Genomic DNA, 24,239 nt, shown 5'->3' with positions numbered 1-24,239 from the left:
TACGATCCTAGAAATATAGGTCTGCAAGGGACCTTGAGAAGTCAACAAATCCAGCCCCCTGCACTGGAGCAGGACCAAGTATACTTAGACCATGCCTGACATGTATTTGTCCAACCTGTTCTTAAAATCCTCCAATAATGGGGATTGAAGGAACAGAAATGGACACCATGTAGAGTCAAGCACAGGAGTTTATTACGCACAGCGCTGGAGGAGTGTCACTTTGCTTATTTGGCTCAGAGACACTGCAAAACAATTGATTACAATAGATTATATAGAATGCTCACTGGGCGGAGAGAAGTGATGGGGTGGGAGTCCCCAAGCCCCTGGATAGGTTCTAGCAGCAAGACAAGATAAGCACAATAAGAAAATGGTCTAAAAGATTGCATAATGGCTCCACCCATGGTTTAGATTAACATATTGCTGATACACAGGTGATTACCCTCAAACTATCTCTATTAAAGTATATAGGTTAAATCCTAATTTTGGGGTCCAGGGGAATGAGGTAGCAGCTCTCACGGTTGATCAACAGGTCCATTCCTGGAGATTTAAAGCAAAAAAGCAGTAATTAGTATTTAAAAATAACAATTGTTTATAGTTTTATCCTTGCATTTCTATGGACTAGGATTGGCATACATCTGTGAGGGGAGGGTGTCATTACTAATGTCAATCATGGCCTCTTCCCAAACTCTGTTCTGGTGTCTGAGGGGTATTGTACCACTATCTTCTTCCTGCACCAGGGAGTTAACTTTAAGACCCTTCTCAGCGCTTTGTGTGTTTGTAACTCGCGATAAGGACACCCAATTAGGGCTCATCATCTGGAGTTATGCTGACTCTGCTCATCGACTTGAAACACACAAGGTTGTCTGTCTACCCCAGCTTTCTCTTAGCCATGTATTGTTCTTTGTTAGCTAGCCCTCATGCCCCAGGCCAAGTTGTGGACTTCGGGCCTATATTAAAAGTTCTGAACAGAAACTGTGGTAAAGATTTTTCATCCACAGCAATGGATTTTGGCCCTTCAGGGATTCTATGTATTCCTTTGGAAGCCTATTACAGAGCTTAACTGCCCTTATAATTAAAATGTTTTTTCCTCTAATATCTAATGTATATGTTCCTGGCTGCATATTAATATAACACATGATAAGTGGGAGGAATATGGTGACCCCTTGAAATATAAGACATTTTACAATTTGGTACTAAAGCAATTGCAGGTTGTCAAACATGAGAATTTCAAAATATTTATGAAATATCGTATGATAAGCCTAAATTGTGGCATTTTGAATAGCTACTTTTATATTCAACACTTCAAAATATTGTCCTTTACCTTTGAATTTTGAACACCTTCCTTGGCTATTCATTGCAATAACATGATTCAGTAACATTTGATTCTGTTCTTTTGTTTTCCCCAGGCTTGTAATATTCATTTCTATAGTTTACAATATAGAGCATTGGTTGAGGGGATGGCAGTTGTTCGCAGTTCCTACAACCATACTTGTTTCAGTTTTTGTTTTGCAATCAAAAGTGAAAAAAAAAGAAGTGTGGGATCACTCCACAGCTTACTAAACCTGATCAAATAGAATTTTCAGGAAAGATTTTATTACATAAAACAAGGCACCAAATACTTGAAGGAAAAAAGTCTGTCTCTCTCTATGGTAGATGATTATGATGAAGGCCAAAAATCAGAAGTGTTTAAAATTTCTTCCAGGATACGCTATCATGTTCCTCATGGCCAACATCACCAGGGCTTAGGTGGGAGAAGAGATGGTGTGATCTCCGATTAATCCCGCTCCTTCATTCCCGTTTTTCCCAGTACCTCCCAGGATCAGACTTGTGCAGGTAAATAAGTATGTATGCTTCAAATTTGTCTTGCTTGTGGATAGATATAATCTTAATGGTAACTTAGTAAATCAGCACTTCAGTTGAAAAGATAAATATATATTTCCCCATAGTCATGGGCCATAGAGCTGCTTGATTGTTCAGTCCTCTGACTACTTGTCTCGGTTTAGTTTAATAATCATTCTACTGTTGATCATGGCTCCCAAGCCAATTTTAATAGACATCAGCAAGGAAGTTAAAAAAATAATAGTTATACTTGAAAATCTTCCCAAATATTTTGCATTCAAGTTGATTTTTGTTCAGGAATCTTATAAAGCAAGCTTAATAAGCTCATCATTTTAATGGTCTGAACACCTAGATATCATTGCTTTCAATTCTGCCAGCAACATACAGCAATAGACATTTTCTAATAGGTGTCAGTATGAGTTTTACTCAAGTAACTAAGAGGCAGCTGTGTACATGCACACTAGCCCAGTACATGTCCATACTTCAGTCTGCCACCTGTGCCTCCAACCAACTAAGACAAAATTGTTCTTAAGCATTTAGGAATCACAGGAATTAAAATACAAAACTCTGATGGAAAAGGTAACAAATCAGTTACCATGTAGATTTCATGATTAGCTGGTATTCCTGACTAGAACTGAGCAAAAATATTTTTTTTGGTTCATTGGCTAAACCAAAAAAATGTGAAAAAAAAAAAGGTTGTTTTGGGTCAAACAAAATATTTTCCTGTGTTTTCAGGTGGTTTTATTTATTTATTTATTTATTTATTTTGTGTTAAATGTAGGCACATTTTTAAACGAAACATCATTTCAAAATGAAAAATCGAAATGTGTTGTTTTGAAATGTCAAAATGTTTTGACTCTCTTGGAAATTTTTTCCCCATTGCTTTTTCTTTTTTCCTTTTTTGCTTGCTTTTGGCTGAAACAATTTGCCAAATTTTAACTGAATTTGCCAACAGTTTCAGTTAAACCAACTGTCTGATTTCACCTCCTCTGTTCCTGACATTAGCTTCATTTACTGTTCTTCGGCTTGGTGTAGGAAGAATGAGGACTACATCATACCCTGACTACTCATTACTAGGTAGTGATGGATGTTGAGAGAGAAAGAGAGAATTTAAAAAATGGGAATAAAATGGGGACAGGAAACTTCTCTGGGGAAATGGAAGGCATGTCATTACTTCGGTCAAATTTGAACACTGTTTTGCTGTAAACTCAACTTAAGGTATGTCTTCACTACCCGCTGGATCGGTGGGCAGTGATGGATCCAGCAGGGATCGATTTATCGCATCTAATGTAGACACGATAAATTGACCCCTGAGCGCTCTTCTGTCGACTCCTGTACTCCAGCGCCACGAGAGGCGCAGGCAGAGTCGATGGGGGACCGGCAGCAGTTGACTCACCGCTGAAGTTGTGTAACTTAGATCGATCCCCTCCCCTCCCAAGGTAGACCAGGGCTAAGCAATTGACTTCAGTGAGGACTACTCACATGGTTAAAGTTAAGCATGCATGTAACTAGTTGTTGGATCTGGGGCCTTAAAGTTTAATTTTGAACACTGACAAAATACAATTATATTCTATTTGTTTTGGTTCTAACATGCATAGACTTATGGAGTTCATACTTAGGTATAGCAGTTTCTTTTAAGAAAGTAACCATATATCTGAGATTTAAATCCAGCCCATGATTTCCAGAAAAGAAATTTATGAGTATGTCTAGGTCAAAGTAAAATAATGTTATGTGTTTTCATCCTAGAATAATTGCACAATCTCCTGTATCCTCCTATATTAACTATGTAACATGAACAATTAACTATGTAACATGAACAATTAACCCAACACAATTTACATGGAAGAAAGTTGAGCTGGCAATGAGAAAAAATTATGTTTTGGTGGACAATTGTTTAAAAACAGCTTTTAGTTGTGTTGGGTAAGCCAGATTCTGGCCCTTCTGATTACTGAAAATTACTCTGGAATACAATAGTGTCTCAAAAGTGTTATCAGAGGAATGCAGATAAATTCATAATGATGACTGAAAACACTGAAGCTATTGAAAGCAATATTAATGAGAGGATATTGAAAACAATATTGAGTAAAAATAGATTCATTGCACATTATTTAATTAGTAATTAAAAGCCTGTTTTCACTAAACAAATTGTATTACATGATGCCTTTTTATGTCTCAATTAGTTCATATTTGTGTTTTGAAAATATAGAATGATATATAAGTATTAACTAAGTATCATTATTGTATTCATTATCATCATCATCATCATCACTTATCTACTTGTAATGGACCACTTTATGCACAGTATTGGAGAGGAAACTTCTAGTAATTTGAAGGTTAATTCAGGACAGTGTTCAAAAAGACTTTGATATGCTTTCAATTGTTTGGTTTTTTTACACCACCTTTTAAAAATGTTACTGTACAGAAATATTCTGTTTCATACACATGCTCACATTTATGATTACCCAAATTCTTGCACACAGCCTTGATAACATGGATTAAAGTATAAGCTAATCAAAGAGCAACATTTGCAACATACTAATACTTTAACCTTAAAATAAAGCCACATGCTGCCAGATTTATGCTTTTTGACTTATTGATTTAAAACCTTCCACGAATTTCATGCTGCAGAAGCCCAGGAACTCAAATTCTACTCAGGCAACTAATTCAGCAAGAAATCAACTGGCAGACAGAACCAATGTTCTTAAATATTTTCTGTACCATAGAATAGAAAAACATGGTGCAAACCAAAGGGTATTTCAAATCAGGTTTTTTCTTCTATATATCACAAACCCTGAGTTTGATTTATTTGTGTCTACATGATCATGTATATGAACAGCAAAGGGATTCCAACTTTTCACTGGGGTTAAAGAAGAGATTCTTATCATCTCAACATCCCCAGGCCTGGAGGAGAGTCCTTTAACTGATGCTCATTAAGCTTCAGCCAGTAGAAGGCCTTGGTTTTTTTTGTTTTTGTTTTTGGGGTTTTTTTTGGCTTAGGAAAAGCTGCATTTACTCCCTGATGATAAGAAAGGGGTCAGAACTGGCTTCCCTGAAACCAGGTGGTCAACCTTTTTATGCGTGTGTATGCATGTGTTTGTGAGTGAGTGTGTGTATCCCAATATCCTGCTGAAAAGGGACTTTTTCCCCTTGTCAAGAAGGAATTTCTGATTATTTTTTCCATGCCTAAAAGAGAGCCAGAACTTCTCTTTGACTCTGTTGGATGAAAAATCCTTTGTTTTCCCTCCTTGCAAAGAAGAAATAGGAAAATTCTATTTTCACCTTGCTAAGAAGGGACTCGGACTGTCTGCTTGCCAGGAGTCCTGAAGAAAACATTCTCTGCTCTAAACAGAGAATCAGTCTGTTTTCCTGAACATGGTCTCTGTTGAGTTTATGTGAAGTAAGGGCCTGACTTTCACAAGGGGTATTTACAGGGAAAACAGATGTGTCTTTGACCAGAACAATCCAATCATGGGAAGGGGGCTCAGGCTGGAGGAACAGGGCTTATATACACTCCCCTGCATGCACAGGAGCCAGTAGTTTACCCTAATCCCCACCTTTTCCAACCTAAATGGAAGAGGAGAGAACCTTCAAGGAACTGCTATCCTTTTTTTTTTCTGGATGGTTCAGAAAGACTCCATGCCTTTGAGGTTATGATGGGGGCATTTAAAGGGAAAACAGGCATGTCTTTGACTGGCTCTGCTCTTAGATGTGGATGAACGCAACAGTCACCCTGAATATGGGAGTTACTAACTCACTAAAACAAAGAACCCTCGTGTACTAGATATACAGCAGCTGGACATTCCACAGAACTATAATGCAGTTTTAAGAAGTAGAAAGAATCTTTACAAAATATTTTATGATGTCAGCAACTGATTTCATTACGTGAGACCCAATCTTCCTCTTAAGGATGACTGATTGTGGATGAGCTACTCTCACAGTACCTGACTGACACATGCCTAATTTTGAACTATGAATTTAGTGCTGAAGGATGGAGTTCTCACAGAATGCCAAGTTTGGGATGCAATAGTCTCCATGTGCTTTGCAATTTCTTGTTCTGGGAGATGAAATGAGGCTCGGCTTCGGTGGCTGTTAAACCAGAGACCCAGGAGCCTCCTATAGGCTGCATTCCAGAAAGGCTCTTTACTGAAGAAATTAAGTCCCTTTGTACTTAGTATACAAATGTTCTTTCTTGCTTTGTAATTGCCTGGCATTCAACTACAGTAAATCAGTCTGTAATGCATGACAACACATTATATAACTGCCCAGATTAGGCTACTTGGAAGGCTTCCACTTATGTCAATAAAAAGGAGTACTTGTGGCACCTTAGAGACTAACCAATTTATTTGAGCATAAGCTTTCGTGAGCTACAGGTCACTTCATCGGTTGCATCCGATGAAGTGAACTGTAGCTCACGAAAGCTTATGCTCAAATAAATTGGTTAGTCTCTAAGGTGCCACAAGTATTCCTTTTCTTGTTGAGAATACAGACTAACACGGCTGTTACTCTGAAACCTGTCACTTATGTCAATGAGTATCTCATAGACTTCCATTGTATTTAGTTTATGCTCAAATATTGCAGAAAGGTAATATGAAAAAAATCATTGTGGATCAATTTTGAATTCTCCAATCCTTTCATAAGTAGTTTAGAACAGGATAATTTTAAAACAAAAACTCTATCACTTATAGGAACCAGCATAGAACAATTTAGACACTAAGCTAACTTCATTTGAAGAATGGCTTTAAAATCAAAACTTTTAGGGATGAAATTTTTATTATATGACATTTCAGGAAACCTTGCTTTCAATGTTTGATAATGAATTTCTTACACTTGTACTTTTTCACTTCATATAACAGTTGTTAAACTTCCAAATAATCCCAAATACAGTTGTATAAATATTGAATTGTTTTTAAAAATGCACCAGATATTCTCATTTATTTAGCTTCTGAGACTATTCAGGTAAGTATTTTGAGGAGACTCTATGAACTGGAATTCTGAGGGGAAAACATTGTTCTATAACTGATGTAGAGGCATCATAAAATTTCCCAGAACTGAGTAATCATTCAGTCTAAGGGCCAACACTTTCAAACCTGGGTGTCTTCTAAATCCATATTAAGAACTTAAATCAACTGCTTAAATACAGATTTAGGAATTTAACTTTAAATAGTCAGGTTTGAAAATGTTGGTCAAGATTTCCAAGCAACCATTCTTATCTTTGTAGCTCTGCCATCTATAAAAGTTAAATATAATCTCAATTGACCTGTTATTATATTCATTTTAATTAAAGTTAGATATATATAAAATGAGATAACTAAGATGAGAGTTCAGCAGTGGACCATTGTGGTTGAAAGAAAAGCTTTTCTACATGTGGTGTTAAGATGATATGTTAGAACAGATGACTTTTTCTGCTGACCTGATCTGTTATGAAATGTCTATAGGCAAAATGCATTCCAAATAATTGCTGTGGATGGAGTTTGCAGTGGAATAATTCAGTCTCTCTCTGCTGAAGACTGTATGGACTGGCTACAAGCAATAGCAACTAACATTTCCAACCTCACAAAGCACAATGTAAGTATAGATCAAAGTGGTTCAGTGGATTTCCAAATCATATTTGACCATCGCTATTGTAAAATGTCTTATAGGTTTAAGCATAGAATTATCTGTTCATAAACAATGCTTGAGATTTCCTCAGGGAAGTCAGCTCAGTCTATCATAAAATCAGACTTTTTGAAAACTCTTTGAAAGGGAAATGATTTTCTCCCCAGCTATACTGTCCACTTCTTCACTATCAGGATTATTTGCTTTTTAGTAGTACCTACGAGATTTAGAGAAACAGAGCTTGAAATTTAGGAAGATCAGGTGACTTGGTTATGCATGTCTGCAAGTAAAAAGTAAATGTTATTTTTATACATTTTGAAAAACAGAAATATATTTTTCCTTGTAAGTCCATTAGAGCAGGGATCATGCCTACCTTTGTGTTTGCACATCATCCTAACACACAGGTGTCCTGATCCGGGCCTCTGGATGCTTCCTCATATCAACACATAACATTAATAATGCATTTGTGCTTCATGCTCTTTACTTTATTCATGGTTTAATCTTATGTGAGAGATGTTTCATATTCTACTGAGGATACATTTAATGCAAAAGCTTTTCCAAACTACCTTACTGATAAAATGGCAGGGTATTTGGTAGATTAGATATCATTTGTGTATCAACTTTTGCATTGTATGTTTTTCTTTACTCAAGGGGGGCAAATACACATGGGGCTAAACTTATCCATATTATAAGCCATGTAACTCACCAATGAACAATTCAGCCCATTGGGTTTTAATTTAGGTCCCATAAGATTTCCTTCAATCTGAATTACCTTCCCCTACCTGCTTCAAAATTTGTTTTTATTTCAAATGCTGGGAGCACATTGAAGGTGATTTATATTCTAGTTGCAAAACTATGTTCCAGCTGGCAGCAATATGTAAAAGTCAGTGCATTGGAAAAAACATGATAGACATGAATTCATCCACCATCTGTAAGCTTCCATGCGATACAAGCCAAATTTCTTGGCTATTTATTCATCCCTGTAATGTTGTTGCTGCATAAGACTGCTAGTCTCACCAGGATCCTGACAAATGAGGATGCTCTTTCTTTCTGTTACGAACTTTAGATCGTACTATAAACTATTTTTGCTATTTACAATAGAGCATTTGTTTTCTCATAATAATGCGTTGTTGCACACAACCATCTGGCATCGCTTTAAATGGCTCTGATTATGCTGTAATCACAGCTACCTAAAGTAACTTCATTTTGCTAAAACATTGTGGTTACATGACAAGTCTTATTTCAATATTTTAAAATGAGCACAATATATAATTCCACAGTAGATTCCATAAAACACTAGGAACAAATGTAGGCAACACTCTACAGTAAGAGGTAAATGGATAATTATTCCTTTATTGTGCAAATCTTAGGATGTTGTTTTAGCACCGTGGCTCACAGTGGAATGGCTTTAATTGAGGGTCTGTCAGGGTTTATAATCCCTCTGCGTAATAATTGTCTATATGTATATCTTGAAGTCCAGCCTGCCCATGGCCAGGCTGAACTCATGGGAAGTGATAAGGACTCTGTTATTTATAATGCGGTCATACTGTTCTTTAAAAAATATCAATTACCAGTAAGAATTACAGTTGACATCATACAGCGATGTGTGAACATACGATCATTTGGAGACACAGATATGAGGAAAGTAACTGCATTGCTCTGCACAATGATCAGATGAGATGAGAGGTTCTTCTGATTCATCTCCATACAGAATGGATATTGACATTCACATACTGTTGCTGTTAACGATGTTTTTGCCTGAGAAAGATAAGACATTTAGTTGCGGTCACAACTGATTCTATTCTAACTTGACATGCAAGGCTACAAATGACAAAAAGGTTACAGGCCTTCCTATAAACGAGAAGACAAACAAATAGATATTTACTCTGCTGATTTTTTGGTTTGAATTACATTCATACTTACTCCTAGTGGTTGTGTCAATGCATTTACCCTTTACTTTGAGGCACAGCACTGAGCAAATGTAAGTAATAAGGGTCAGAAAAGTCTTAATAACTCCTGACAGCCTCTTCCATAGAAACTGTGCGTGGCTGAAGCTCTGTTGGTTAGTGTTTGGGTACAGGTAAGGAACAGCGGGTCAGTGTAGCATGCTGCAGAATAATGGTCTGGCAGAAGTTAATACTTTTCTCAGCCAATAGAACTCAGCTGGAGAACTTTTAATTTATGACCCACAAAATGGCAGAAAGACCATTTGGTGACTCAAATCCCATAAACCTTTGCATGGGGGAGGATAAGACTTTCCCCTCTCCTCCCTGCTTGCACAATGCTTAGTTTGGAGATGTCAGAAGCAGTGATCTGTGGCTCCAAAACACCTGGAAGCAGCCCTCTGGTCTCTTCTAACTGAGACCTGTGTGGGTGGAAGGAGGATGGGAAGCTGCCAGTTTGGATGCTGGGCAGGAGGGTGAATGTAAAGCTGGAAGTAGCAGGAGCATGAGGAACAAGCAAGCTGATCCTTCCTTCCTTTACCCAGGTTCCCACTGGGACTTTCCAACAGGAGATTTTGCTGTTCTCAGCCAGTGGGGTGTGAGCCACAAGTTTCTTCAGAACTATAGCTGAGCAAGCAATTGATATTTTCATTTAGTAGCAGAACTAAAAAAATCCAAAAAAACCCCAAGTTGTTGAACCAAAGCTGAATTTTGTTTTTTTCTTTCAGCAAGAAATGGAAAAAAAATAATTGGCATTGAATGATGTTTCAAATGTCATTTTGATTGCTTTTTAAAATTGAAACTGTTTCAATATTTTTGAAATTGTTTTCCTTATTTTTTTTATTCAGCTGAAACTATCTGCCTAATTTGACATGAATTTGTGAATAGCTTTAGTTGCTCTGGAATTGGATTTTTGACTAAAAAATTTCACCCAGCTATAGTCCTCACCTGGTTCTTGGTTGCCCTGTGCTGTTTGAGTAGTTCTGCTCAAAGAAATGTTAACTTCTGCTCATTTACTTCTGCTGAATATCTACTCCTGTGGAGGGGAAGTTGTGTAGTTGTGTGAAGGTGGCAGCAAATAGCACCTTGGCTTTTAAGGGAACTGTGCTGTAAGGAGCCAAGGGACTGACTCAGGGGTCATGGTCTTTATGAGGACCTTTTGTGTCCACCACTTGCCAGGGCCTCAATCATCAGTACAGTATATTCTCGAGGGATTCAATCATTTCAGAATTCTGAATGACTTCAATGGGGACAGAATTTCAACAAAGATCATTATCAAGCTCAGCTCAGTTCAAAATAATTCTGTGGCACAATGAGCTATATGAGTGCTGCAACCACGAAAAAAAGACAGAAGCTTTAAATCTTTGTTACAGGTAAATACAGTGCATCAGGTATCTGCCTAGAGTAGGGCTGAACAGTATGTTTGGTGGGTTATCCTCTGTGTCCATTTGTCACTCTTGCCCATTCCTCTTTCTGTGAAATATTTCTACATAGTGTGATAGTATCTCTGCCATGTCTTTCCTTTCCCCTTTCATCATTTCCTTGAAACTCTTCAGCAAAGTAATAGTTTTGCTTATGACTGTTACCGTAGAGCTAGTACTTTACGATAAAATATTTTGTCAAACATTAACTCCAGAAAGACAGCTAAACCTGCATACGTCATCCAAGAGATAAAGTGGTGACAAAAAGGAATTGTAAATGTACGACAGAAACGTGTATAAGATCTTGTGAGATTTACTACAGTATCTCAGTTTATTCAATGGGTAAAAATGGTGATATTGCACACTTTCCAGGTAAATCTTACAAGATGTCACATATCTGTGAAATTACTATGCCACAGCCATACTGCCCTGCAGAGGAAGAATGGCCTTGTGGTTAAGGCACTGGACTAGGATTCAGCAGATCCTGAGTGACCTTTGGCAAGTTATTTGCCTGTGTTTAAAATTCAATTGAAGTCAATGGGACTTAAGCATGTTCTTGAAGTTAAACACAAGCTTAAGTGCTTTCCTGACTCAGCGATCTCATCTCTTTACCTCCATTCTTCTTTTGTAAATTGGGTATAGTTAGGGCAGCCAACCCTCCAGGATTGTCCTGGAGTCTCCAGGAATTAAAGAGTAATCTTTAATTAAAGATTATGTAATGTTATGAAACCTCCAACCACAACTGGCAGCCCTAGGTATAGTAATACTTTCCTGCCTCCCAGATGTATCTGAATCAGGCAGAGCAGGGACTTGAACCTGGCTCTCCCACAGCCTAGGTGAGCTTCCTAACCAATAGGTTATTGTCTATTCTGTGGGTCTTTCTCCTTCCTCTGGCCTCCTCTGCTCCCCCTACACCCAGAATCCATCCTGGACTTGGGAAAATCCTGACAAAAAGTGTGTCAGGAAACATATATATTTCCACAAAACATTTTGGTTTCAGTGAAAAAAATGCTTTCTAGAAAAGTTTTCAACCAGTTCTAGTTGACAGCCTGTAAGGAAGAAATGGAAACCTAAAGATGAATGTGACCGGTCTGGAAGTGGGAGAAATGTTATGTACTGAATGGTCCTAAACTTGTTATCTGGCATTTTCTACCAAGGCAAAAAGTCTGCACATTTCATGTAAAACAGGCTCTATTTAGTTTAAAGTGTTTCCAGCTGTCCCCCAAACAACATACATCTTTGTGATTCCAAAGACCTTGCGACCTCTTTCCCATCATTCCTGTCTGTAATGGGAAGAAGATCCTGAAGGCCCTCTTTCCCATACTGTTTGCCCATTCCTGTTATGTTCCTTCTGGAAACATTTACCTCATCTGAGAGCTCAAAATTGAACACGCTCGCAGTACAAAGATTGGATGTACATTTTTGTTTTCATAGTTTCTTGAGACACGATGACCTGACTGAAAGTTTTCATGCATGCAAAACACTCAAAATTATTTTAATCAGCTCCTCCTCCTCCTGTTCTTCCACTTCTTGTAAATGTTGGGTTATGCTCAATCTGCCATTTGAAGACTCATGTTTTTGTGTCATTGATGTGTTCCTATGGTTTGCTTTTATTTCTTAGGTATTCACTTACATTTTCTGTAATTTGCTTTGAACTATGGTGTAATTTACACCATTTGGGATGTAGTTCTGACTGGTTGATCCAGATTTACATTATGTGCAGCCTCAGAGCAAAGGCATGAAATTCAAAAATTTCTTGATAAAATTACAGTATGTTTCACTAGCTTACCCAGAAGCCCTTTAATTTGGGCAAATAATACTACCAAGTGGGAAGAGTGTGCTTCTCACAATGGTGGTGCCGGGGAACAGCTTCAGAAAATGAAATGTAAGTGGCTATGCTTCTGCATCCATAACACTGTAAACTAGCTTTGACATTGTCTGGGATTAATGTGAACTCGCAGTAGGTCCAAGTGCTTTCATGAGTACTGCAGTTGTTATGTGTTCTGATCACAGTGACAGTGCAAGATGACAGGTCTTGGATTTGGAATACAGCTTTGATTTAGTCACTGTAGGCATTCAGGCAGCTCATGAAGCCCCATTTTTACCAGAGTTGGCAGATAGTATGCTTTTCATTTGCCCCTAAATGTTCAAATTATTTTTTCACAATATGTCCGTTTTTATTATGAACTAAAAGGAAAGAACCACTCTGCAGTAATGTTACTTATTAGTCTCACAGCTATTACAGTGTCACTTGATGTAAAATATTATCATTCATGCTTCCATATATTACTACAGCCCCAAACTACAAGCAGTATGAGAGCAAAACACATCCGTAGAGAGGATAAACTGAAAAAGCCTTGGGTTTTATTAAATATATCTTCAAACAGTAGAGCCATAATTTACCTCTAGAATGTTGTAAGCTTTAAAAAAAAATACATTCCGTTGCCAAACCAGCTGCATTACACTGATGCAGAGGGAATACCTTTTGTGTTTGTTTTGTGAGTGTTATTTCAATTATGCTGGTTCAGAGGTAGGAATAGCTGCTCCTTCGCTAGTATGTAGTCAAATGATAAATGGTAGTATTATGTGCACATTGAGCTGAAAAGAAAAATGCGAGAATACTTTTTCTTTGGCCCCTATGTGGGATTTAAAGTATAGCAGTAAGGCTATTTTCCCTCCATTGTCTAAGCTGAATTAAAGTTTGTCTGCAGTTACTGATAGTCCAAATGCATATTCTGATTGGTTGCTAAGTCCTTTTAGATAATGCTCTTCCCACACAGCAACCCCCAGTGGAGCAGAGCTGGGACCTTATCACTGAAAAACAAAACCATAATCTCTAAACTCATTATATTAAATACTAAAGGGAGAGTTAATGGGGAGAGGGACAAAAATGTTAGTACCAGCCTGGGAGGGAATGAGGAAAGGCAGCTGGGATTTTACAGAGAGGGAGTGAAGAGAGGGGAGAAAGTGATAATTTTAAATTACTCTTTCCTGCCAAATGGTCAAACTAACCTTTCAACAGTAGAGTGGGGACTTCTAGACAAAAAGAAAAGGAGTACTAGTGGCACCTTAGAGACTAACCAATTTATTTGAGCATAAGCTTTCGTGAGCTATAGCTCACTCCATCGGATGCATCCGATGAAGTGAGCTGTAGCTCACGAAAGCTTATGCTCAAATAAATTGGTTATTCTCTAAGGTGCTACTAGTACTCCTTTTCTTTTTTTGCGAATACAGACTAACACAGCTGCTACTCTGACTTCTAGACACTCACCCCAGATTCAGTTGTACTGGGAACTGTTTGGTACTCCAAATTGAGTTTCTTGTAATAGACAGTGTTGAAGGTGACTGAATCACTAACTGCTGTTGATATAGTATCCAGGCTTCTAGGACTAGACGGAGAGAGAATAACAAAAATGCCTAGTTGTTATGTAGCACTCTTCATATGTAGGTTTCAAGACAAATCAGATTATACCTATTTTTTTCAGGTAGGGAAACTGACTACATAGAAGTTAAATGACTTTTAGTCCCTCTTTTCTCTTATTCCTCCAGGAAATATGTCTCCTAGTGATAGATACATTGGAAGTCTCATCCTTCTCCTCACTAACAATTTTAGAAAAAAAAAAGATTTTTTTAAAGGATAAATTAATGAGAAATGTAGCAATAAGCCACATCAGGGTATGAATCATTAGTAGGCTATTATTAGACTTCTTGGGGTTGAAAGTACTCTTTGCTTGGTCACCTACTACACAAGGGCTATAGATACCCACCATCGGTCTAGAAATTCAGGTGCTGTGGTGGCTTATTATTATTGTCAGATGGGCACAATGGGCAGATTCTCAGCTGGTGCATATCGACATAATTCTGTTTCACTGAAGTTAGACCAATTTACAACAGCTGGATATCTGCCCAATCACTAAAACTAATTTTAGACAACACAGAGCTGGAAGTGATAAACTGCATTTAATCTATAAAGGGTCCAATCTATAAAGAGCTATTGAATAATTGCTCATGTCAGCATGTCCCGCTAATATTTGCAGATTTACAAAAACTTCCTATGATGGGGCTGTCAAGGTTCCTTCCCCACTCTGAACTCTAGGGTACAGATGTGGGGACCTGCATGAAAGACCCCCTAAGCTTATTTTTACCAGCTTAGGTTAAAAACTTCCTCAAGGTACAAACTTTGCCTTGTCCTTGAACCCTACGCTGCCACCACCAAGCGTGTTAAACAAAGAACAGGGAAAGAGCCCACTTGGAGACGTCTTCCCCCCAAAAGATGCCCCTGAAGCCCTACACCCCCTTTCCTGGGGAAGGCTTGATAAAAATCCTCACCAATTTGCATTGGTGAACCCAGACCCAAACCCTTGGATCTTAAGAACAATGAAAAAGCAATCAGGATCTTAAAAGAATAATTTTAATTAAAGAAAAAGTAAAAGAATCACCTCTCTAAAATCAGGATGGTAAATACCTTACAGTGTAATCAGATTCAAAACATAGAGAATCCCTCTAGGCAAAAGCTTAAGTTACAAAAAGACACAAAGAACAGGAATATACATTCCATTCAGCACAGCTTATTTACCAGCCATTTAAACATTCCTGTTCTGTTCCCAGCAAAAGCATCACACAGACAGACAGACCCTTTGTCCCCCCCTCCTTCCAGCTTTGGAAGTATCTTGTCTCCTCATTGGTCATTGTAACCTTAAGTTACAAAAAGATACAAAAACAGGAATATACATTCCATTCAGCACAATTTATTTTATCAGCCATTTAAACAAAACAGAATCTAACTCACATATAACTAGATTGCTTACTGCCTTTTTTACAGGAGTTCTGACCTGCATTCCTTCTCTGGTCCTGGAAAAAGCATCACACAGACAGAGAGAACTCTTTGTTTTCCCCCCACTCCAGCTTTGAAAGTATCTTGTCTCCTCACTGGTCATTTTGGTCAGGTTCCAGCTAGGTTATCTTAGCTTCTTAACCCTTTGCAGGTGAAAGGGTTTTGCCTCTGGCCAGGAGGGATTTTATAGTTCTGTATACAGAAAGGTGGTTACCCTTCCCTTTATAATTATGACAGGGGCGGATAAGCCCCACACTGGCAATGAGAGGGTTAAGAAGAGCCTGTGGAGCCAGCTGGCTCTGCCCCACAACACCTGCAGCAAATGTCAGGCATGGAGAGGGGGGTTAAAAGGAGCGGACTACACCAGTTCAGGGCTGACCAGGAAGGAGAGCAGAACTCTCCTTCTCTTGGTGAGAGAGAAGCCTGGTTGTAGGTCAGACACTGAGCCAGCTTGTCAGCCAGAGGAGTCACTGCTAGAAAGGAGAGCCAGACCTGGAGGGATCAAGAGAAGTATGGACTGTTTGGAGACAAGCCCTGAAAAGACCAATGCACACTTCAGTCCTACCCATTCTGGGGTGTTAAGGTCCAGAAAAAAATCCAGAACAAAAAAACACTACAACACAAAACAGGGTCAACCAATAAACCTTGTGTCATAAATATAAAGGGAAGGGTAAACCCCTTTAAAATCCCTCCTGGCCAGAGGAAAACTCCTCTCACCTGTAAAGGGTTAAGAAGCTAAAGGTAACCTCGCTGGCACCTGACCAAAATGACCAATGAGGAGACAAGATACTTTCAAAAGTTGGGAGGAGGGAGAGAAACAAAGGGTCTCTGTCTGTCTATATGCTGCTTTTGCCGGGGATAGACCAGGAATGGAGTCTTAGAACTTTTAGTAAGTAATCTCGCTAGGTATGTGTTAGATTATGATTTCTTTAAATGGCTGAGAAAAGAGCTGTGCTGAATAGAATAACTATTTCTGTCTGTGTATCTTTTTTGTAACTTAAGGTTTTGCCTAGAGGGATTCTCTATGTTTTGAATCTAATTACCCTGTAAGGTATCTACCATCCTGATTTTACAGAGGGGATTTCTTTACTTCTATTTACTCCTGTTTCTATTAAAAGTCTTCTTGTAAGAAAACTGAATGCTTTTTCATTGTTCTCAGATCCAAGGGTTTGGGTCTGTGGTCACCTATGCAAATTGGTGAGGCTTTTTATCCAACATTTCCCAGGAAAGCGGGGGCTGCAAGTGTTGGGAGGATTGTTCATTGTTCTTAAGATCCAAGGGTCTGGGTCTGTAGTCACCTAGGCAAGTTGGTGAGGCTTTTTACCAAACCTTGTCCAGGAAGTGGGGTGCAAGGTTTTGGGAAGTATTTTGGGGGGAAAGACGTTTCCAAACAGCTCTTCCCCAGTAACCAGTATTTGTTTGGTGGTGGTAGCGGCCAATCCAAGGACAAAGGGTGGAATACTTTGTACCTTGGGGAAGTTTTTGACCTAAGCTGGTAAAGATAAGCTTAGGAGGTTTTCATGCAGGTCCCCATATCTGTACCCTAACGTTCAGAGTAAGGGAGGAACCTTGACACCTTGGGAGGAATCTTGATGTGCTATAAAGGGGTACCATAGAGGCAACCTGATCACAGTTCCTTTGTAATGATTGCCATGCCAACACAAACTCAATGGGACTACATATGTGTTTGTGAGGCTGGGTTTTAGAATTTCATGATTTATTACAAATATGCTTATTTTAGTTATGTGAGAACTGTTATACCCAACTAACTCTGTTACTGTACCTAGGGTAAACATAATCTGAGACATTATGGGTCAGGTCTTCAGCTGGCTGCATAGCTCCACTGGCTTCTGTAGGGATACACTGACTTTCTCCAGATGAGGGCTTGGCCCTGTGTGACAAATACAGGGGTGCCCAGTGATGAATCTGTATCTAAACCTAAAATATGGTGTGTATATATAGGATTTCAGAGATTGTGCAGACAATTTTAGCACACTCCCACACTTGGGAGACTTGTAATGGTAAGCCATTAAGACTGTGAACAAGTCTAACTGTCAAACAATGGAACAATTACAGGGGCATTTTCCTAGATGTCCTGACTGGCCCACTGGCAGAAAGCAGCAGAAGGCAAATGGAAGATTTCATGCCTAGGCCCTGTAACAAAAGCCACTTGGCAATATGTCAGTTGGGCTCAGGAAGGGGTGGTAGGGCTTTGAGAAAAGAGATTTCGTTTTCCTGATGGGGTAGGATAGGCTGGGGGTGAGGGGAGAGATGTGTGGAAGGAAAACTGACACCAGGCTGGGTCTCAAGAGTTCCTAGGCTTCCATCTAATTCTTTTTTGAACTCAGTTATACTTTTGACCTTCACAACATGCCCTGGCAATGGGTTCCACAGGTTGACTGTGTGTTGTGTGAAGAAGTACTTCCATTTGTTTCTTTTAAATCTGTTGCCTATTAATTTAATTGGGTGACCCCTGGTTCTTGTATTATGTGAAGGGATAAATAATACTTTCCCTTTCACTTTATCTACACCATTCATGATTTTATAGACCTCTATCATACCTTCTGTCCTTCTTAGTCCTCTCTTGTCTAAGCTGAACGGTCCCAGTCTTTTTAATCTCTCCTCTTATGGAAGCTGTTCATAGAATCATAGAAGTTTAGGGTTGGAAGAGACCTCAGTAGGTCATCTAGTCCAACCCCCTGCTCAACTTAGGACCAACACCAACTAAATCATCCCAGCCAGGGCTTTGTCAAGCCAGGCCTTAAAAACCTCTAAGGATGGAGATTTCCCCCCCACGTCCCAGATAACCCATTCCAGTGCTTCTCCACTCTCTTAGTGAAATAGTGTTTCCTAATATTCAACCTAGACCTCCCCCACTGCAACTTGAGACCACTGCTCCTTATTCTGTCATCTGCCACCACTGAGAACAGCTGAGCTCCATCCATTTTGGAAACCCCCTTCAGGTAGTTGAAGGTTGCTATCAAATCCCCTCTCACTCTTCTCTTCTGCAGACTAAACAAGACCAGTTCCCTCAGCCTCTCCTTGTAAGTTATGTGCCCCAGCCCACTGATCATTTTTGTTACCCTCTGCTGGACTCTCTTCCATTTGTCCACATCCTTTCTGTAGTGGGAGCCCCAAAACTGGACGCAGTGCCGAATAGAAGGGAATAATCACTTCCCTCAGTCTATTGGCAGTGCTTTTACTAATGCAGCCCAATATGCTGTTAGTCTTCTTGACAACAAGGGCACACTGCTGACTCATATCCAGCTTCTTATCCACTGTAATCCCCAGGTCCTTTTTCTGCAGAACTGCAGTTTAGCCAGTCGGTCCCCAGCCTGTAGCGGTGCATGGGATTCTTCTTTCCTAAGTGCAGGACTCTGCACTTGTCCTTGTTGAACCTCATCAGAATCCTCCAATGTGTCTAGGTCACTCTGGACCCTATCCCTACCCTCCAGCATATCTACCTCTCCCCTTAGCATAGTGTCATCCATGAATTTGCTGAAGGTGCAATCTATCCCATCATCTAGATCATTAACAAAGTTATTGAACAAAACCGGCCCCAGGACTGACCCCTGGGGCACTGTGCTTGATACCGGCTGCCAACTAGACATCGAGCCATTGATCACTACCCATTGTGCCCGACAATCTAGCCAGGTTTCTATCCATCTTATAGTCCATTCATCCAATCCATACCTTTTTTAACTTGCTGGCAAGAATACTGTGGGAGACCATATCAAAAGCTTTGCTAAAGTCAAGATGTATCACGTCCACTGAATTCCTCATATCCACAGAGCCAGTTATCTCATCATAGAAGGCAATCAGATTGGTCAGGAATGACTTGCCCTTGGTGAATCCATGTTGACTGTTCCTGATCACCTTCCTCTCCTCCAAGTGCTTCAAAATGGTTTCCTTGAGGACCTGCTCCATGATTTTTCCAGGGACTCAGGTGAGGCTCACTGGTCTGTAGTTCCCCAGGTTCTCCTTCTTCCCTTTTTTAAAGATTGGCACCATATTTGCCTTTTTCTAATCATCTCGGACCTCCCCCAGTCACCACAAGTTTTCAGAGATAATGGCCAATGGCTTTGCAATAACAGCAGCCAATTCCCTCAGCAATCTCGGATGCATTAGGTCTGGAGCCATGGACTTGTGCATGTCCAGCTTTTCTAAATAGTCCTTAACCTGTTCTTTCACCACTGAGGGCGGCTCACCTCCTCCCCATACTGTGTTGCCCAGGACAGCAAGCTGTTCCACACCTCTAATCTTTTTTTTTACCCTTCTTTACATATTTTCCAATTTTAAAATATTTTTGAGATGGATGACCAGAGCTGCATGTGGTATTTAAGGTATGGGTGATTTACATAGTGGCATTATGATATTGTCTGTCTTATTATCTATGCCTTTCCTAATGGTTCCTAACATTCTGTTCGCTTTTTTGACTGCTGCAGTATATTGTGTGAATGTTTTCAGAGAGCTATCCATAATGACTCCACGATCTCTTTCTTGAGTAGTAACAGCTAATTTAGACACCATCATTTTATATGTATAGTTGGGATTATGTTTTCCAATGTGCATTACTTTGCATTTATCAACACTGAATTGCATCTGCCATATTGTTGTCCAGTCACTCCGTTTTGTCAGATACCTTTAAACTCTTCTCATTCAGCTTTGGACTTAACGGTCTTGAGTAATTTTGTATGGTCTGCCACCTCACTGTTTACTCCCCTTTTCCAGATTATTTATGTTGAAGAACACTGATTTCTTGGGAGACCGTGCTATTTATCACCCTGCACTGTGAAAATGGACCCCTTTATTTCGACTCTTTGTTTCCTATCTTTTATCTTGTTACTGATTCATGAGAGAATCTTCCCTCTTATCCCAGGATTTTTGCTTAGGGATCTTGTCAGAGGCCTTCTGAAAGTTCAAGTGCACTGGATGATCTTTGTCCACATGCTTGTAGACAGTTTCAGAGAATTATAATAGACTGGTGAGGCAAGATTTCCCTTTACAAAAACCATGTTGACTCTTCCGCAACCTATCATGTCCATCTATGCATCTGATAATTCTGTTCTTTACTATAGTTTCAACCATTTTGCCAGGTATTGAAGTTAGGTTTACTGGTATGCAGTAGCCACAGTCATCTCTGGAGCATTTTTTAAAAATCTGTGTTACATTAGCTATCCTCAAGTTATCTGGTACAGAGGCTGATTTAAGCAATAAGTTACATATCAAAGTTAGTAGTTCTGCAGTTTGAGTACCTTCAGAACTCCTGGGTGCACACCATCTGCTCCTGGTGACATATTACTGTTTAATTTATCGATTTATTCCAAAACTTCCTCTATTGGCACCTCAGTCTGGGGCAACTCTTCAGATTTGTCACCCAAAATGAGTTGCTCAGGTATGAGAATCTCCCTCACATCCTCTTCAGTGAAGACCAACGCAAAGAATTCATTTAGCTTCTCTGCAAGAGTCTTGTCTGTCTTGAGTGCTTTTTTAGCACCTTGATCATCCAGTGGCCCTACTGATTGGTTGGCAGGCTCCCTGCTTCTGATATACTTAAAAAAACCCAACACCCCTGCTGCTAATTTTTGTGTCTTTTACTAGTTGCTCTTTACATTCTTTTTTCGCCTTTTTACACGCCCCCAACAGCATGACCTACTCAAACATTTCTGTATATTTTGTACTCTGGTATTACCGAGATCCATTGATTATGTGGCCTAATACCTGAGGGGGGTGCACTCAGAGAGATGAAAAAGGAGACAGAGGTGCTAGTAGCCTTGTAACCATGACACCCTGTGTACTTAGTGGAATATTCTCTCAATGGCTGCTTCTACCCTGGAAGCTAGGGGTGTGGTTCCCAGCCTGTGTAGACATACTCACAGTAGCTCTCATCAAGCTGGCATGTAAACAGCCATGCTAGCATTGGCTGAAAAGACTGGCAGCATGGTTTATCCGCTTTTTCCTATATTTTGTGTGCAAACTTGCCTGAACCCTATGCATTCATTCTCAGGGTGGCTAGCCCGGGATTCCACTTGCCCCAGCATGCTGTCAGGGCCACTGCACTATTCTTAGCATGCTTGCTCAATGAGAGCTAGCACAAATAAGTCTACCCAAACTGAGAATCATACCTCTACCTCCAATTGTAAATGCAGTCTCTATTTCTATTGCAACCTAAGATGAGTTTTGTCTTCTCTCAAAAGTATTTATTTTCTATTTAACCAGATATGAGATCAGATTAAAAAGGCGAATCTGGATTCAGGGTAAGATTCCAAATCAATCCAAATTTGCTAGGATTGTGGTTCAGGTTTCCTTATATTACAGAATTTAAAAAAAAAATTTTCTGAAGTGTACATGTAGCACATATTAGCTCTGAGAAAAAAATTCTGTACGAATTGGATACTGAACAATATTTTGGTTCATAAAATTTTATTAATACGATTTTTTAAAAAATTTTATCCAGCTTTCTAACCTAGTTTTCTGGCAAACAGAAAATTAGAAAACCCAGTAAAAAGGGATGCATGTCTGTAATGGAGCTTAATGCCCATCACCTGCAAGGCAAGGAAAATATGACACTTCACACATATACCCAGGGTTGTGAAGCACCTTGCTACCATCTGCTCTTAGCCTGAGGAAGTCTTGTCTGTTCTCGCTGTGAATGAGCTCCCTGACTCCACCAGCCTCTGGCAACACCTCCACAGTCCTGGCTCTCTCTGGATAGGGAACAGCCACACACCACTGAGTCCTCTGTGCGTCACTCTGGAGTTCCCAAACCCTGTTCCATTGAACGCTCATAGAATTCTCAGATTCATGACTCCCCAAAAAATAGTACACACCAGTTTACAGGGTTCAAGTCAGGATCATCACTAGACACACAGCATTTAAATATACTTATAAGGAAAACAAGAATACATTTATCATCAAAGGACAGAGCTTCAAATGATAGAAAGCAAGAATATTGGAAACAGATGGTTACATATCAGACAAAATCATAATATGCTTTCTAGACACAAGACCGTCCCCAATTTCTATAGGGTAGCTTACCCCAAGACTTTTTCCCTAGCATTTTCAACCAGGGTGGCTGAGATCCTCCTTTCACAAAACCAAGCCTGCTAGGGGTTTGATCTCCCAGATAGAAGAATGTCTCTCTGCACCTTCAGATGTACCAGACCAGACCTTTGAACTTCACCTAAAAATACGGTCTCTTTCATCCCCTGCTGTTTACTTTGTTCTTTTAATTTCCTTCTGAAGTCTCTGCAAGCTCTTCATTAGCATTTGACTCAGTATGCCAATAAACTTCTATTGTAAAACACACAATAAACAATAATCCACCAGGGCGATAAGTATCTTCTACCTTCTGTCTGGAGAAGTTTGTTTCAAGATATGTCACCTTTGAGTGACCCGCCTTTAACTAAAAAGTCTAGAGAACATAATTTTCAGCATATATACATCCAGCAATGATTATGATGACGAAGGTGACACAGGCTTTCATTAGAGCCCTTCCATGGTACTCTTTTGGTGAACCCAGGGCATCTATGTATTCCTGTACCCTCTGCCATTTAACATCCAGAGATCCTTGGGTCACAGAAAAAGAACTCCAGTTAGTCATGCTCCGCACCTGCGGTGACAGAGAGATTAACTCATTGCTTCCTGGCCAGATGAGGTGGAGCTAGGCCTTATAAGTAAACGGAGGGATCTCAGTTGGGGAGAGCTTGCAAAAGAGACAGGTCTCTCTGGCAGAGAAAAGCACTGGGATTGGGTTTAACAGGCAGGATACAACAGAGGAAGAAACAACCAGAGCAGGTTAGGAAGGAAAGGATACTCCTTCCTGCAAAGGAAGCCCTGTGGTAGGGCAAATGAGAGAACTACAGTGAAACCTGAGAGGGGCGGAAGGTCTGTTAGTTTGAAGATCCATTTGGACTTTCATTTGGACTTGCCTGTGCTGCCCTGGAAAGGGATTAGACTTTTATGTGACTTGGCTGGAGAGCCAAGCCACAGAGCACCCAGAGAGGAGTCTGAAGAGACAGGCTGATAAAGGCTATTGCATGTCCAGCAGAGAGCCTAATAGGGGCACCAGAGACAAGGACCCCATGTCACACGATGAGCAGAGACAAAGGGGTGCCCATGAAATGAGGATGCTCAGCTACAACTTCCCAGGGATAGTTTTCAAAAATGTTGGGGGGGGGGGAAGAGGGTCATATGTTAAGTAATCCCAGGCTTCTAGGTGTTATGGTAATACAAATAAAAATAATGTAGGGAAGTTGAGCATGCTGAGTTTTTGGCACGGTTAATAAAACATGGAATATATATGTTTATATATAGAGAGACAGAGCGTCAGGGCTGGTAGCAGCACCATCTAATATCACTTGGGCTGAAATTTTCCATGCCATGTGTCTGTCTCAGGCTTTTTATTTAAATGTCAACCAAAACAATTCAGCCGTTTCTTAGAACAAAGCTAGAGGGAAAAATGCTGGTAACCTCTTACCTGAGAACCCCATGCTTGGGAGCAGGAACTCAAAAGGCACTCAGAAGTTAAGAAATGAGTCAGGGTTTCATAATGAAGGAAATAGTTGGAACAGACTAGGTCCTACACACATTTGTTGCAGAAGTTAG

General features: G+C 39.7%; 1 protein-coding gene across 1 annotated transcript in view; it reads left to right on the top strand.

The window, feature by feature from the left end:
- The window catches only part of SNTG1 (syntrophin gamma 1), a 242,913-nt gene that overhangs the window by 87,466 nt on the left and 131,208 nt on the right, over nucleotides 1-24,239 (top strand). The window contains exons 9-10 of the mRNA XM_077808685.1: nucleotides 1,703-1,833; nucleotides 7,275-7,404. Coding sequence (XP_077664811.1) covers nucleotides 1,703-1,833; nucleotides 7,275-7,404 — 261 coding nt within the window. The remainder of the gene's footprint in view (nucleotides 1-1,702; nucleotides 1,834-7,274; nucleotides 7,405-24,239) is intronic.

Source organism: Eretmochelys imbricata, chromosome 2 (genome assembly GCF_965152235.1).
Source record: "Eretmochelys imbricata isolate rEreImb1 chromosome 2, rEreImb1.hap1, whole genome shotgun sequence".
In the NCBI taxonomy this organism is placed as follows: domain Eukaryota; kingdom Metazoa; phylum Chordata; order Testudines; family Cheloniidae; genus Eretmochelys; species Eretmochelys imbricata.
Note: the sequence above shows the minus strand (reverse complement) of the source record. Positions and strands in the feature narration are given on the sequence as shown.